At 29.8% G+C, this 18,306-nt stretch overlaps 2 protein-coding genes across 3 annotated transcripts; both read left to right on the top strand.

The window, feature by feature from the left end:
* The first annotated feature begins 3,661 nt into the window (after positions 1-3,661).
* ATN1 (Protein kinase superfamily protein) lies at positions 3,662-7,413 on the top strand. The gene is made up of 6 exons (XM_020382467.3): positions 3,662-4,322; positions 4,608-4,740; positions 4,917-5,112; positions 5,843-5,967; positions 6,058-6,216; positions 6,721-7,413. Exons 1-6 carry the CDS (start codon positions 4,192-4,194, stop codon positions 7,033-7,035), a joined length of 1,059 nt encoding a protein of 352 aa, XP_020238056.1. The 5' UTR covers positions 3,662-4,191; the 3' UTR covers positions 7,036-7,413.
* A 3,101-nt stretch (positions 7,414-10,514) lies between these two features.
* Positions 10,515-16,892, top strand: LOC109817248 (SUPPRESSOR OF GAMMA RESPONSE 1). Of its 2 annotated transcripts, XM_083067765.1 has the most exons (7): positions 10,515-10,683; positions 11,933-12,065; positions 12,512-12,698; positions 14,436-14,911; positions 15,844-16,155; positions 16,240-16,294; positions 16,549-16,892. In XM_083067765.1, the coding sequence occupies exons 1-6, from the start codon at positions 10,571-10,573 to the stop codon at positions 16,291-16,293; spliced, it is 1,275 nt and encodes a 424-aa protein (XP_082923891.1). In that variant the 5' UTR covers positions 10,515-10,570; the 3' UTR covers position 16,294; positions 16,549-16,892. The 2 variants fall into 2 exon arrangements, with proteins under 2 accessions (XP_082923891.1, XP_020238054.2); XM_020382465.3 differs by lacking the exon at positions 16,549-16,892 and having other exon boundaries at positions 10,518-10,683; positions 16,240-16,540.
* Positions 16,893-18,306: the final 1,414 nt, after the last annotated feature.

Here is an 18,306-nt window from a genome sequence, read left to right on the forward strand (position 1 = left end):
ATAGGGATGAAGTGTAATAGTAGATTGTGCAACAAATTGCACAACGAATTATGTTGGTAGAGCGAGCTTCTTCTACTTAACCTTGTCTACAAGAGGCTCTAAGGGATAAAGCATAGTCTATACTATTTCTTCGGTGATATGAATTTCCCATTTATCTTTTTAGATGACACCTTCTTCTTTGTAGTTAGAGAGGGTGACTATTAGAGAGGGAGTAATTCTTAGCTCCTTGTTCTAAGTGGCTCCAACAATGGCATCACCTTTGTCTATTACGCTTTCTTAAAAATATGCATATGGTGTGTGAAACCATTTACACTTCATCTCTGTGAAACTTGACCATCCAACTTGATCCAAATAATGCTTTATTGGAAAAAAAGCTTTTATCGTATCCATGTATTTTCTAGGTAAGAAAAGAATCTTCAGGGGAATTCTTCCATTGGGAACTTTTGTTCAATAAGCAATTATCTTAGGGGTCATTGTAGAGAAAAAAAAAGGGTTAAAGGGCTCTAAATATTTTTGTGATAAAAGAATAAGTTTGATAAAGACTTTTTTTTCTTGAAAATGCTGAGTTTTTAGTAGAAAATAATTTGAAGGGAGGTGTGAGGTTGAGTTGACGTGGAGAAAGAAAAGCAAAAACAATAAATGTTGATGCACATCACTATTACTTGTGCATGTTTATCCAAAAACTCTTACATAATCATGCTAATAATAATTTTCGAGACAAGGTAATAATAATTTCTATGGAACATTTTGTTGTCATTTGAATATATATGCAATTGTTTGTTACAACTTAATAGCTATTAAAGAAATGTAAATTGTGTAAAAAGAAATGGGGTAATCTTGTTCATTATTAATATAGATATAATTAAGGATACCAATAGGTCATACTTTAAATAGGAGAAATCTATAATCTGATTTATTTAAAATTTGACTTATTTAATAAAAAGATCAAGTTTAGACTTTTAAAAAAGTCTATTTGTTTCAAAATGATGGACTTAAGTTATAAAGTAAAATCTTTAGACCTAATAAACTAACCTATTTAACTATATAATTAATAAAAATTAATATATATATATATATGCATATATATTATTATTTTTTTGTCTATGAATATTGTCTATGCAGTTTCCCAAAACTAACAACTAAGGAATAATATACATCTTACATTATTTAACAATATAATTAAATAAATAATTTTGTAATTAAAAAAAATGAAATTATCTATTTTTAGCATTTTCACTGTACTTAAACATTTTAGATTCTCTATTTGTATGAAAACAAAAAATAAACAATAGAAATTATTACAATCTTACGTGTTTCTTTTTCATCCTCATGGTTATTTAAAATTATTCCAAATGAAATATAGAAGATATTTTAAATTTTTTTTTATAAGATTATTTTTTTGAGTTAATCACCTATACACTGTCAGTGTAAAGTTTTTTTACACGGACAACTAATTATATCCTTTAATTGTGTCATGTCACTGTTAAAAGTAATTGTGTTTACAGTGACATGACACAATTAAAGAATATAATTGATTGTCAGTGTAAAAGAACTTTATACTGGCAGTGTATAGGTGATTAACTCTATTTTTTATTTATCACAGTTTATGTGTAAGTGTATATAAATATGTGTGAGTTATTTATTTTAAGCTAATTTTTTTAAATCTATCTTTTAATACTAATGAAGTAAATTGTTTTTTATCACAATTTAAAAATAAGACTCCTACGTGTATTTAAAAATAGCATTGGTGACTTATTTAAAATCATGTTCATTAGCTTGTAAATTAAGTTTTTAAATAAACTAATAAATTAGACTAGGCTTTTAAAAATGTTATGTCATATCTAAATTTTAATTTTATAGAATAGATTTGATTCATATATTCAAAGTCTAATTTAATTTGACCTATCGCCATCTCTAGATATAATATTATTATTTGATTTAATAATTTTTTATTTCTCATTTAACATTAATCAAATTTATTTAATATTAATTAATAAAGATAAATTTTATCTAATAAATACATAACATAAAATAATTAATATAATATTACTATATTTATTATTTAATATACTATTTATTATTTAATATATTCTTACACAATAAATATTATAAATTTCTTAATATTAAAGAGATAATATAACGTTATTAATTTATTAAAAAAGAGAAAACAACGTTTATTAAAAAAAAAGAGAGAGAAAACAAAGTTAAAGAGAAAATAAAAGATAAAAGATATTACAATTTATTATATAAAAATATATAAATAATAAAATATATAATTAATTTAACAAAAAATAATATTTTTATTGCATATGATAATAAGAAAATATGTATTACAACATTCTTTTATTATATTATATTTTATGTTATTTTAATTATTATAAAGTAAGTAATTTTTAATTATGCATATTAAAATAATTTATTGACCTATTTAAAAATATTTTGTTAATTTATCTAAAACTATTTTTATTGTCTTATTTAACTCTATTAATAAAAGAGTTAATCACCTATACACTGTCAGTGTAAAGTTTTTTACACTAGCAACCAATTATATCTTTTAATTGTGCCATGTTACTATAAACACATTTACTTTTAATAGTGACATAATTAAAAGATATAATTGGTTATCAGTGTAAAAAAAACTTTATACTAATAGTGTATAATTGATTAACTCTTAATAAAAATAGGATAATAAGTTAAGTGAGTCTTTTAAAAAGGTTAAACAAAGTCTAAAAAAACTTATGATAAATAATAAGTTAGAATTAAACCTTAATTTTATAAAACAAACTATACTTATATTTTCAAAATTTAATCTAAACTGACTTATTTTCATCTTTATTCTAAACACGTTAAAGATTAATTCTATTCGTAGTACTAATTATCATTGATAAAAAAAAAAAAAAATCTGATATGAAATTCACCACTAAATGCATGCCCTTTAAATTATTTAAATTATACATATAGAAAGTTTATACATTTTAAAGGAAAATAATTTGTGAGCATAATCCTTCTTACTCTTAAGAAACTCCTTTCGCTTTTAAGAAATTTCGCTACTATCTATAACTATAAGAGAGTGAGAGTACCTAACTATTACACTAATATTTTTTTTTTCCAGAGTCTATTATAATATAATAAATTGTACTTTTACTTAACTTTTATGCTAAAATGTTAACAAAAATCTCAAAATCTATTATGATATAATAAATTATGCTTTTTTCTATTTTTTATTTTTACTTTATTTATTTTTTGTATTTTGTTTATAACTAAACACATTTAGTTTTGTTTTAATTTCTTATCTATTTTAATTTTTTTTATCTCATATAAAAATATAAAGTAATAAAAATTAAACCTAGTTCATCATATTTCTAATTTTTTATCTCCCATTCAATCATTATGTTAATCCTAATTGTTCCTTCTATTCTACTCAGACTATTATGAGTTATTAATCCAACAAGTTAATTTTGTTTTGTTTTCTCTATTTCTATTATCTTCCTTTTAATTTGCATGAAATCTATTTCTAACCTATTTGACTAATTGTGAAAGAAACGGTAAAAGTAAAAGCAAAAGAGTGTTTTGTGTGGTGTGAGCATTGTGACAGTGACTGAGGTCCTTGAGCAGTAGATCGACAGCACGAAGTGGGAATTCAATAATGAATAATACGCGTTTGTGTTGTGAGAGAGAGATTAAAGATATCTTCTTTCATCTTCCACCACCTTCTTTTCTCCATCTCTCACTTTTCAACCTTTCCCTTATCTCTCTCACATTTTTTTTTATTTTCTCCCTCTGCTGGCAAGACCAATTCTTTGGATCTTCGATTTGATCTCTTTCTTTTTTTAACCACCAATCTATCTTCTGGGTTTGTTCTTCACTCCCTCCTCACATGTGGGGTTTTATTCTCTGCCTCCTAAACCAAGGCAAATGTTGATTTCTTTCTATTTTTTAATGATCTGTGTCCGTGATTTCGGGTTGCCCTTGGAGTCTGCAAAAGTCCAGCCTTTTCAGTTTTCTCTGTCAAACAATCTCTTGGGGTCGTCCACCTTCTTCCCCTGATGCCATGTAACTGATTCTTGCTCCATTTCACTTAAGGGTCTTTTTCTTTTACTTGATTGGTGTGTGTAAGGCTGAGAATGGCACTTTCCCAGTGCTGAGTGTTGTTGCTACTTGCTAGATAGTTCCACATCTTAGAAAAGTTAAATGGGATCTTGCAATGAGGTTCACTCAGTTGGGGAGTTCAATTTAGATTCCAAGTGGCTTGTGGATCCCAAACAGCTATTTGTTGGTCCAAAAATTGGGGAGGGTGCTCATGCCAAAGTGTATGAAGGAAAGTAAGTCAAACCTATTTCATTGTGTATTTTTGGATTCCATATTTGGAATCAATTTTGGTTTTTGAATCTTCTTGTTCTAAAAATTTCTCATTTTTTTTTTGTATAAGATTTGTTACAAACTTTATTTTGATTTCTATGTTGGCACTAATCTGCTTCACCTTTCATCTAAATTGACATCCAATCTCACATTTACAGTTTGCACATAATCTGTTTGGACAAATAAACATAAATTATATTTGCTGACTGGTTGAATTGCTATTGCTATTGTTGATTTTCTGATTGCAGATATAAAAATCAAAATGTTGCTGTTAAGATTATCAACAAGGGAGAAACTCCGGAAGAGATTTCAAGGAGAGAGGGTCGGTTTCTCAGAGAGGTTGATATGTTGTCGAGAGTTCAACACAAGAATCTTGTTAAGGTTGTATTATACGAGAAAAGGAACAGTGTTTTTTCTTTTTTTAAATCTAGTTAGATATATACTCTAATCGGAATTGGCAATAGGTGTGATTGTATTTAGTGGTACTTAAATCATGTTGGTATTGATGAACTGGGAAGATGTGTCTCATTAAAGGTTCTATTTTGGTTTGATGCCAGTTTATTGGGGCTTGCAAAGAACCTGTAATGGTTATAGTAACTGAGCTTCTATTAGGTGGAACATTGCGCAAATATCTCTTGAATATGCGGCCAAAGTGCTTGGATATGCCTGTGGCTGTTGGATTTGCTCTTGATATTGCCAGAGCAATGGAATGTTTACACTCCCATGGGATCATTCACCGTGATCTTAAACCCGGTATGCCCACACGAATTTTGTACTTACTGGTTTTTGTTAAGACTTAGCTGGTAGCACTTAGTGGAAAACTTTGTTACTTGTAGATTTGTGGAATTTTGCATCCTGCATGAGTTGCTTCTTTCCTCTATAAATACTTTATTAGTTAGACCTTTCAAGCAAATAGGAAAGAGGCACCTTTTCTTCGTTGGTCACTACACTATCTAATTTGGGTACAATTGATTTTGATATATCTAACTTTGAGCTGTTGAACGTATTTGGGATGTTTATTCAACTGAATCTCAGTCATTCATTTACATTTTAATGTGTTTTGCATTTGAAAGTGTGAATAAAATATTATCCTTGTGTGAATGTAAAAGTAATTATACCTTGAAAAATGGCTTTGTTATTGTTAATGGGATTTACAATGACCCATTATACACAACTAGGCTTTACTCTAGGAGTCAATCTGTTGTAAATTTATGTAAAATAGTTCATTGTCCCTTTGTACAGTCCATTTTTGGGTCAAACTGTCGTTGCTATCCCTTGAAAGGCCATATTTCTGTACTAAACATTCTTAGCCATCAAGTTTCAGTTGAGATGATCGCAAATATGTTATATATGAAACAAATATGTTATATATGAAACGAAGCTTCTGACTAGCATACAATTGATAATACAATTAAGCAGTGTCTGTTCTATATATCAAAGGCCAAGCATAATTCCGATAACTTGCTTCTTCTTTCATTTACAGATAACTTGATCTTGACAGCTGATCACAAGACAGTTAAACTTGCTGATTTTGGTCTGGCCAGAGAAGAGTCCTTAACAGAGATGATGACTGCTGAAACTGGAACATATCGTTGGATGGCTCCAGAAGTATTTCTTAATTACTTTATACTTTGAACATATGTCTATCTTTCAGTTCTGTGTTAGGTAATTTATCATTATTTTCTTGTTTGGTGGCAGCTTTACAGCACTGTTACTCTAAGACAAGGTGAGAAGAAGCATTACAATCACAAGGTGGATGCCTACAGCTTTGCAATTGTGCTGTGGGAACTCATTCATAATAAGTTACCCTTTGAAGGCATGTCTAATCTGCAGGCTGCATATGCAGCTGCTTTTAAGGTAGATTTTATTTGGATGCTTACTTGATAATACTTCTGATTAAAGCCATCATACTAGCGCAGTTTATGACCCTTGTAAGTTGAAAATGCGAGAATATTCATTTAACCGTGATCATTTGCATATATGCATTTTTTTTTTGTTATGATCAGACTTCAGAAAAGGACCATTTTACAAACTGCACATGTTGATAAGCTTATATGACTTCAATTTTTCATGAGAATTGGTGAAAGAAAGGTAAAAATGAAAATAAATAAAGAATCGTTGAATCATATGACTTGTATTGATGATACAAAATTGCATAGATTCATTCATGTATTGTAAGATACAAAGTCATTTTAGATTCATCTTATGATACATATCGGTAGGTTGCTGAATTGTAAGATTTGAACTGTAAATTGTAATTCTGATAACTATGCTTTCATATAACTTTTATATGACTGATCATAATTTTATTTTTTTATGACTTTGACTATGATTCATGACATAATTTCTTGATTGTTCCAGAATACAAGGCCCAGTGCTGAAGACCTTCCTGAGGATTTGGCTATGATTGTAACTTCATGTTGGAAAGAGGATCCGAATGATCGACCAAATTTCAGTCAAATCATACAGATGCTCCTTCGATATCTCTCAACTATTTCACCACTCGAGCCAGTTGTTCCTCTGCGGATGAATTCATCTGAGAATGCTGTGTTGCCACCGGAGTCTCCTGGCACAAGTGCATTGATGCTTGGAAGAGATGATTCTGGAGAAACCCCAACAGCCATAGGGGAAGACAGGTCCAAAGGGTTCTTCTCCTGCTTTAACCAGTGTTACTGAGGCCTCAAAACACATCATTTGTTTGTTGGGGCTGTCCCAGAACACAGTTAGAAAAACTGAATAAAACCACATTCACCAATTGTAACAACTAGAATCTTTTAATAAGAAAATGTTAACAACTATTATCAGATAGTCAGTTTAGTAGCAATTAGCACAGCTAAGAAAGCACCTTTGTTCTCAGCAAGAGTAGCTGGCAAGCTCTTTTTAACATTTGTGTTGACTTTCTTTTGACTGATATGCAGGAAATTTTGGGGTTAAGGTTGCTGAGATGTAATATCATTGTAAAGTAAGGTTCATCCAAAGGCCTTTACCTGTTTCTTGTTCATGTATGTGGCATGAATAATAAAAAGTGAAAAGGGGGAAAATGTTTACATTGGCTTTTACGTGTTCCATAATGAAACCTTGTTTCACTGCCAATTTGACATGCCCTTTTATTTATCTGTTTGCAATGAACACGAAAGTTAGGTAACTCTCTTTTTTCAACAATCCAATAAGTTTCAATCAATGAAAAAAGTGTCAATAAAAAGGGTCAATAACGTTTCTCGTTTAGTAGCATTATCATAGCCAGGATTTTTTTTTCCCCTTTCGTCACTATAATAGAAAGGTCACTGATATTTTAGATATGAATAGAATTGATTTATTTTGAACTGTTCAATATAATTAAATGTGTATCTAAATTAATTTTAGCCGAATTTTAAGATTAAAGTGTGTAATAATGGGAGAAAATGATAATAGTATTTTTTTAAAAAATTATTGCTCAACTACATTTTAATAAATGAAAGTATAAAAGTGTGTTATTGCTCACATACATTTTAATAGATGTATATACACTGATTATTATTGTATTTTTTTACATCGTGATTATTATTGTTATACATCTATTTTCCTTTTTTTTTCTTTTTATTTAAAATTCCTTTTTTATCTATAACCAAAAAAATTCCTTTGTTTATCACATTTATTATTTTTCTCTATCTGTTATTTTCACTCACAATAAAAAAAATGGGATGTATGTTTAACATTTATAAAACAAAAAATGTCGCACAAGCAATCCGTTAACAAATTCGAATAGTTAACAGTACTTTGGTTTCAAATTAGAATTTTCTTTAAATGTATGGAGTATATAAATTTTTATTCTAAATAATTATATAATTAAAAATTATTGATAATAATATTTTAAAAAGAATATTTACAATACCTTCTTTTCTCTTGCTACGAATATCTTTTAATGCACTAAGTCAGACTAATTCCACTCATGAAATTACTACTAATTTGAAGGATTTTTTTTTTGTACCGTGATGGATTTATAATTACTTAACCTTGTTCTCATAAACAAAAATTCAAAACTAGGTCCTTCTCATATAATTCAAGTTTTTAAATTAGTTTGGTCATTTTTATAATACTCAATCTAGTATTATGTAGCATTATTATTTTTTATATAAAATATTTTTATGAAATGTATTTATTGATTACAAAAAATAAGTTAAACTCATTTAATTTATGTCTTAATACAAAGTCTTTTTTTTATAATTAATTTTTTTTAGAAACATACATTAAACTAGTATTTCAGCTTATACAATGTATATACATTTATTATATATACTTAAAATTTATAAAAAAAATTATATATACATATAAATAAATATTATGTTTGAATATATAAAATATATTTAAAATTTATATAAATAAATATTTTTAAACATCAAAATCATATTTTATATTTATGATAAATAATTTATTTTATAACATAAAATTATTTTTATTTATTGAATTTATTTTAACATATTAGTATTTAATTTATAAATAATTATTATACATAAAAATCGAATTAAATAACATGTTAAAAGAATATAAACCCTCTCTTTAAATAAAACCTCTTAAAAACATCTTATATGAGATAATAATTTATTTGTGTTTGATATATAAAAATTAATGTCTCATTAATTTAGAGATAATTTTAAAAAAAAATTAAGACATATTTATTGATGTTAATAACAAAAGCTAGCATTTCTTAATCTTGATGCATTAATTATTTACTCTTTCCATTGCATTGTGTTTGAAGATAAGATTTTGTTACATAAATTAATAAAGAGTTAATCATTCATACATTGTCAGTGTAAAGTTTTTTATACTAGCCACTAATCATATCTTTTAAATTATTTTATTTTTCTTTTATTTGATTAAATGAACAAATAACATGACACTATTAAGAGATATGATTGGTTGCCAGTGTAAAATTTTTTTACTCTGATAATGTATAGGTGATTAACTCATTAATAAATATAGTTAATATGTATTAAAAATAAACTATGTAACTTCTCAATAAACCTTAAAATATTTTAAATTTTTACCGATTATTAAATGATGTATTAACAATACTTAAGAATATATCTAACACTATAAAACAACAATTAAATTAAAATAAACCAAATTTATCAAGCGTGAATATTTTTTAAATTAAGGACGGTAGTGATTAGTTAACCCGTAAAACTTTTGACATTAATATCAAAATTAAACACTTGTATTGATTAGTTAATCTTGAAAAACTTTGACATTGATATCAAAATTAAACTCCTCAAACTACTATTAACTATGTATCATTTATTTCAGGGATTTTTAATTTGAAATAGTACAGAATGTATTCACCACTCCACTGTAATGGCATCGCTGTTAGTTATTGACACGGTCCCCCACATATTAACCACTGTACTTGGACAACAATTTTTAAGTTATTTTATTTCAACTATATAAACCTCCAATTTTTCTTTAATGGGTATAAACCCCCAATTTAATTCTTAAATTTGTGAGACAAAGTCACAAGAATGTTTAAAAAACCAGGTCAGACCGGCCGGTCGGACCGGTTAAACCGGAAATCGGTGGTCTAGCTAGTTCGAATATTGAGTTGGATCCGTTATGCATTCGACCCGTTTCAAATTGGAAAGAACTGGTCAATTTTTCGGTTCAACCAATGAATCGGTAGGTCAAATCAGTAAGTCAAACCGGTTCAATAAAAAAAATTTAACATAAATTTTTTAATGTATTTTTTATATAAAATAAAAATAAAAATAATTTTAAATAAGATAAAAAATAAAATTTAAGATAAGATATAACTTTATTAAAATTTATAAGCATAAAATATATTTAACATAAATATTTTTTTAAAAAATTAATAAAAATTGAGTCATGCAATTTAATTAGTGACCTATCAGTTTAATTTTTGATTTACTAACTTAATATCCTAATCAATTTAATGACCGATTCGATTTTTAAAACTATCATCACTACATATCTGAAATTAGAAAAAAAAAAGTTATAAAAATGAAAATTGTGTTTTTACGAAATAATTATTGAAAATGACAAGTTTAGAGTGATTTTATTACGTCATAGATTTGCATGACTTAAAAGAAGAAGCAATGTTGATGACTTGGGAAGCAAGGTAGAGACGCAGGTAATTTACCATTATGTGCATCTCTTTTCCTCGGTTTTCGGGAAGACAAGACAGTAACTTCCGAACCAAAGCCTCGGAGTCCTCTGGTCAATGCTGGGTCCCACGCCCAAGTTATATCTATCATCCCACACCTTAAATACTCACCACACTAACACTAAAACGCGTTTCTCTCTTGTTTCTCCTTCTTTCGCACTTATGGCTAGGTGAGCTTAGAAGATTGCAATGCAAGTTTCATGTTTTGCCTTCAAACTTTTCCACTTTCATTCTCTTCTTCACGCCCCATTATCGGTTATGCCTTCTTCTTGTGAATTTGGATTCTGGGTTAGTGACTTGGACTCCCTTTGTTGAGTTCATTGAGAAAAAACACTTTTTTTTTTCTTTTTCCTTTTCTGGGTGGTTTTTGTTTCGGGAATTTGTGTCAGAGAAGTGTTCCCTGCTCAGTTTTTGTCTCTCGTTTGTTGCTTATTTTGGTAAAAAAAAAAAAAAAGGTGGAATAAAGTGTTACATCACATGGTTTGATGGTTGAGTTTGGCTTTTGTGGTTGGTTGATGACTTTTGATGGTACTGTTTTGATGTATGATGATGGATGGACGGCGGCGTGTATTGGATTTTTTCCTCATTTATGAGTAATGTGACATTTTCACTTGGAGTTTCGTGTGTACTGCTTAAATCGGAAATACTTGCAGCTTCTTTTTTACCGCTGTGGGGAAGAAACATTTTTGGGGCGCCAAATAATGATTTGTGGCTTTCTAGATGATTGAAATGCAGCAATTTTCATGTGCAGTAGTAGGATTTTTATCTCATATATATTAGTAAGAGCAGTACAGTGTGGCATGGTTCATAGATCATCATGTTCCTTGAATATATAGTTAGGAGTTCGATTCTGAATTCAGTGACATCAGTTGAGACTTCAAAGAGGCTAATGCCGTAAGCTATCTAAGTATATCTAAGGATTGGTCTTTTTGACTCTCGAGTGAAAATATCTTGGTTTCAACAAAAATATGATATAATCTTGCCATAAATTTGGGATGATTTGTTGAGGGGGAAAGTTGCTGTGGTGTTAATTTCTCTATTTAATTTCATAGGCTGGGGAATGAGTTGCTGCTTTCACATAGCTTCTACTTTTTGTTTGGTATGCTAAAGAAATAGGAAAGAAAGAAACAGCTAAACAAGAAAAACAGAAATCCAAAGATAAGAAAATGAAGACAAATAGTGGAAGAGAGAAACATGGATTTGGTGTTCCCAATATGTCTTTAATGCTTTCTGCATGTTTTTCTTCTTTTGACCCCTCTCTGTTTGTCTTGATATCATTGATGTCATGAAACATACTTAGTTCCATCATACAATGAGATGGAATTTCTACTTCTTACTTCATTTTGTAAATAGTAGTTTTAAAAGTTGATTCAGTTGAGTCGTTCTTGATGGTTGACTAACCATGACTTTGCTTTGCAGAAGCTGGCTTATTGACATTGGAGGATTTGCAAAGAAAGTGAAAAACACTACTGTGTCAACAACTGATCAAATCAAGGATTTTGGAACATATCGTAAATGCCCCAAATGTCATTACCATAATGATAACAATGATGTATGAAAAAATTCAACAAATACTCAATCTCAATTCATTTATTAGTCTTCAAATTCACATATACACTAAAATAGAAAAAAACACTGTAATTCTATTAGCAATGAACATTGCTCTTATAACAGAGTTCTTGATGTTACCCTGGAGTTTGTACATGCTCCAATTCCTTTAACTTAGACCTTTTCTTTTTTGGCCAATAAAATCATTTCAATTTTGCAAAACTTCACCTTCAAACCAGGATTAAATTCTGGAAACTGTTCAGCGTTCATGATTACTTATGCATGAGTTGATGAGTAAATCGTTGATGTTATGACACATTTATGATTTGTTATGCATGAGAATGTAATATTGACAGTTGTTTTTTTCATCAACACTGAGATTATTTACTTTACCTTTTTGAATGAGTTGTTCACTTAATTGATTGTATATTTTTCGTTTTGCATGTGCAGGTTTCTCATGTGTGGCCTGGCTTTCCTGTTGGCGTAAAGTTTGTTCCTTCTGATGTTCAGCTTTTAGAGCATTTAGCAGCAAAGTGTTGTATCGGAAACAGAAAGCCGCACATCTTTATTCATGATTTCATCCCTACTCTAGAAGGAGATCAAGGAATTTGCTACACACATCCAGAAAATCTTCCAGGTGAGGGTTCTTCTAACCTTTTCAAATATATGAACATTTACCATTCGTTCCACAAAAGAAGCTACTTAAACACTTTCATAATGTGGACTGTGGAGAAACCAAAGATAATAGGAGGTTAAATAGTGCCAACCGAAAACTCACTTTTTCAAGACAGCAAGTAGTATCTAGACTTGAAGAGTGCAAATGAAGAATTATGAGCAAACAACACAAAGTATTTTTATACTGCTTCATCTCAACTATCGAGACTATGTTTGGTTCTTGATCAACCTGATCAAGTTTCACTATCTTTGCAAAGATACAAGTATTCTTTTACAAGCCACTTTGGTTCAACCTAAATATTTTTTTTAATTGTCTCTTCAAGTAATTATCCAAGTATTTTTTGAATAACTAAGACTCTTCAGACTTAAACTATCAAGTATTTTTTACAAAGTCTCTTCAAGTTTCAATCTAAAGCACAAAGTTAAAGTTGAAAAATCACAATTGTTTTACCCACAAGACGTGGTACCACAACAATGAAGTTCAAAGCTTTTTATAGAATGAATTTACAATGAATATCTATGTATGAGTCTAGTCTCTATATGCTCATTCTAAATCTTCAAACTTCTTTATATAGGTGTTTGATGAAGATGACCATTATAAATACTTGAGCTTCACTCGTAGGCTTGCTTCATCTTTCTTCGCCTTTTTTCCTTATAAAATAAGATGTTCATCGATACATTAAATGCATTTCACCAAATTGTCACTTTTTATTTTATCAAGGAGACTAATTATCACTTTACGATACAAAACTAGAATAATTGTTGCGTTGTAAGTCAAAAATATTCGCATGCTTCGAGATACTTTCCTCTGACGAAAAATAAATCTGTTTCTTTATGAATTTCAAGTACCAAAGAAATTTTTATTTCTTCGATTTGTTAAAGAATATCGTAGACATAGATGGTTTGATTATTAGATAACATAAATAGTATATTTAATGCATTTGTCTTATACAGACAAAGTGTCACACACACACAAATCATTGAAAGATGATGGTCCCTTGTGCACACACGCATAAAATTCACTGAAAGATGATGGTCCCTTGTGGAAAAGGTTGTGAACTGTGAACAAATTCCATGAAAGATAATATCGATGTTGCACCAGACTTAATGAAATCTCAATCAGCATCTGACACATTCTAGGTCTTAGGAGTCCTAAGTACATAAATTTAGTTGATTTTCTATGTCTATATATGAGATCTTGATGGACCAAAGAAAAAGAAAAGATCAGATCATGATGAACCAAAGAAAAAGAGAAGATATCAGATCATGATGTTTCCCTTTTTTTCCTTTATGGGAGGGAGATTAGGGGAAGCTAGGATTTTATGATCACCAAACTTAACAACTTTAGGATTTATATGGATAAACTTCTCCAAAAACACTATTGGAAGAAAAAATGAAGTTTTTTGATAAGCTAATTTGTAAAAACTCACTCCAAGGAGCTTCTCCACAATCTTATTTTTAACTTGTACGTAAGTTAGTTTTAACTAATGAAAAAACTTATTCCACTTTATATTCCTATTTTTTTTTATTTTATAAATTTTTCTGGAGAAATTTATTCAAATAAATGTAAGTGGTCATTGACCAGTACTGATTATCTTCTAATTTTCTTTATACATATTCATTCGCTCTGACCAAATCTGGATTAAATGTGATTTTCTGGTGCAAATTCTTTAATAAAATTAAACCTGTTTTGTTTCAGGTGCTAAGAAAGATGGGAATAGTGTCCATTTCTTTCACAAAACAGTTAATGCATATGCTACTGGACAAAGAAAGCGTCGAAAGATTCATGATGAACGTGGTTTGAATGAGGAGAATGTACGCTGGCACAAGACTGGTAGGACCAAAGCTGTGATAGAAGATGGAGTGCATAAGGGCTTTAAGAAGATCATGGTCCTTTATGTAAGATCCAAGAAAGGGTCCAAGCCATATAAAACCAATTGGGTGATGCATCAGTACCATCTAGGGAGTGAAGAAGATGAGAAGGATGGTGAATATGTGGTTTCAAAAGTTTTTTATCAACAGCACAAGAAGAATGAGGAGAATCCACTGGTTGAAGATTCTAAGATAGCAGCACAAACAGGTCCAAGAACTCCAATTCCAAATCCCCCTACTCGACCTTGTACAGGCAAATCTGATGACAATTTTGATGAAAATGAACTTCTGCCATTCATCCAGGTGCCTAGTTATTTCTTACACATGCAGCTGTGTATGATGATAAATTTAACTGAGGCTAATCATCTTGTACGGAATATAAATGAATAAAGATATGACCATGTTTGGACAAACACTTATAGAAGAAAAAATAAAAAGTAAAATAATCAAACTTTTTCCTAAATTAAAATTAACCATGTACCCTAAATTTTGGAAAATTAGATAAAAGAACTCTTACATAAACTTAAATATATTTTTAGTCTCTCAAATTTAGAATAAATTTATTTTTGACTCTCAAATTTAAAATTGATCTTTTTAACTACTAAAATTGTTTTAATTCCTCAAGGTCAATAGTAACATAAGTGGCAATGACCCTGACAGATAATTATGTAGTGTCGAATGAATTTAATATAATATTTTTATTAATAAAAATATAAATAGGTGAATTTTGTACAAGTTTAGTAATAGACTAATAGGGAAGTTTTATTTAATAGATTTACTAACATTGATCACAGAAACTAAATAAGATTTTTTCCCCTTAAATTATAGATATTAAAAACTTACCTTTTACAAATTTACCTCATATTTAAAGAATTAAAAACATTTAAACCTTTTAAAAAAGTTGAGGTATAAAAATTATATTAATTTAATGAAGAAGTTTAATTTATTTTACTTTCTTATTTCTTTTCTTATATAATTACTTATGAAAAAAATTATTCAAACATCCTCACCAACCATTACATTCTACAAAAACAAGCATAGCATTTAAGAATCCATTTGTATTTCAACTTATTCTTGTGCACAAAACGGACACATCTTGAAAAACTAGTGAACTTATGTTGATTTTATCGCAAGTACTATTGAGAATATTGACAAAGTAAATCAACAATTTTTTACTATTTTTTCCAACAATTGCGGTTTTTTCTTCCCTTTTTAATTTGAATTTTTTGAATTAGGATGCCAAGCCTATACCTGGAGGATCACATACACCACCATCTGATGTTCAGGATGAGGACAATAAGCAAGACCCTGCATGCTTGGCTGGTGAACCACAGGCTGACTCTGACTTTGATGGCTTGGATGACATATTGTTATGCAAGGAGATGTTAGGTTCATCTGCTCTCTTTACTGATTCTGAATTGACCTCCACTATTAAAGGAGATTCAATCAAGTTTGTTGCACCTGGAAACAATAATGATCATGCATCTTATGGAATTTCTATCTTGGACACACTGGAATTGGATTCTCCTCCAGATTTTGATCTTTCTGTAAGCATCAACTTACCCTCTTGGAGTTCTCCAATAAATTGTTAACATCCTCTCATTGCTCTGTCATTCTCATTTTGTGTGCAGAATTTGCAATTTGGTTCCCAAGACAGCACCCTTCAGTGGATTGACAAGCTATAAGGTGTGTTGTTTTGAAGCAACTTCTAATTGGCACTGGTGCTAGCTTGGACCCTATGTGTTCCAAGAGACAGTTTAGTCAATTGCAATAATTTTTACTATTCCTACATGCCATGATTGTGTGTGAAGCTCAGGTTGTTATGATGTGACAAACTTTATGCCTGTGTCAGGTTTCTGGACTGTTGTAACTTGTATATATGTTGTTTGGAATTGGATATCCGTTAGAATGGTGATGAATGGAAGTTTTGCATTTTCCAGTGCGTAGACGGAAAAAGCTATGTGAATGATGAATTCGGTTGAACATGAATTTAGTTGAATGAAACTCCTCGCTAGGTTGGAGGCACCTCAAAGGGTGGGATAGCTGACTCCAAGATTTAACGCGACTGCATACACAAGGCAGGATTCGAATCCCTGACCTTGCTTAAGCGTAGATCAACTCCTACCGCTGAACTACACGCTTGGGATTGAATGAAACTGTAATCTAAACACACTAAGTTGAAGTTGGATCTTGTGCATTGTGCATTCTTCTTGTGAAATCAAACAATTTGAATAATTTGTTTTTCAAATTAATTAATGGGGTGAAGGCACTCCTAATTTTTATATTTATTTAAAGGTATTTAAAAATTATTAATATTTTATTGAATTATTTAATATTTTAATCCTTAAATTTTAGGTTTTGAATTTATAAGAATAGTTAATTTTTAATATTATTTTTTATTATTTAAAATTTTATGAATATAATTGTACCGGGAGGAACAAGTCAACCACGTGACACGGCACGTGACACACCATCTCGGCCACCGAGACGACAGAGACAGATCGCATTATCAGGGCACAATGATTTCGGACATGTCGGCCACCGACACAATCGAAACACACGAGAACTTCTATATCACTTGTTGAACCACTGCTCCCAAATGCGTCAGCGGTCGAGATGGCCGAAGCTACAAGGCCCCTTGCGCCCAAGACTTCATGACCTCGGCCATACTAGTAATCTAACTAACCGGACTAATAACAAGAACGTCTCGGCTCGATCAAGGGCCAAGATCCGAAGGCGCGATCTTGTACAAGACGTCCATGCTTAGGTCGCCCCACACTCCTCGGCTCGGTCAATGACCAAGAGAGCTAAATACCACAAATATAACAACGATCATGATTAATAAGAACAAACACATGATTAAGGCATAATCAGTCATTGAGCACCGTATTACCTAATTTGGTAAATGTTAGAGGAGGTCCACCACACGTAGGACCTATTATAACTAGTATAAATAGGTCACACAAAATGATGTGTGGTTACTGTTCATTTATTACTATCGATATTTGTGTTTGTCCTGACTTGAGCGTCGAAGTGTCTTTTGCAGATAGCTCCCCCATTGAAATATTCGATGGAAGCTCTCGTTCGGCCTTCAGACTACGTGAAGATTATGAGTATACCCTTAGACAGGTACAATAACAATTTAAAAATTATACACACAAAAATAAAATAAAAATTATTTTTATATATAGGTTTAAATTATTTTTTATTTATTAAATTACTAGCTTATCCGATTGTTTCTATGCTCAAGTGCCATATTCTTCTTAAATAATCCTATTTTTGCAAGTTCGTAGAGTTTCTTTAAATAAATTTAACACTTATAGCAAAAGAAAAAAAAATAAGGAAGTAAAATAAATCAAATTTTTATGTTAAAAAATCATGCTATCTAGTTCAAAGTTTTTGAAAAGTTCAAAAAGAGAGTTAAAAGAAAAAAAATGAGATGTATAAATTAATTTTAATTTATTAGATAAGTTTGATTCATTTTTTTTTATTTTCTTTTCTTATGAATATTTATTAAGAAGCTATACCTATTACAAGTTTTTGTGTATACAATTTTGTATTAGGTAATCAACTTAGGGTTTTGCTTATGTACACAACCAACAAATTTTGATGATCATTTTAACATAAAATCATGTGGATCAGAATCTTATGCTGTATCACAATGTGTAGTTGTATTTTCCCCTCATTTCAATATATTA

Source organism: Cajanus cajan, chromosome 2 (assembly GCF_000230855.2).
Source record: "Cajanus cajan strain Asha chromosome 2, NIPB_CcT2T_4, whole genome shotgun sequence".
Lineage (NCBI taxonomy): Eukaryota > Viridiplantae > Streptophyta > Magnoliopsida > Fabales > Fabaceae > Cajanus > Cajanus cajan.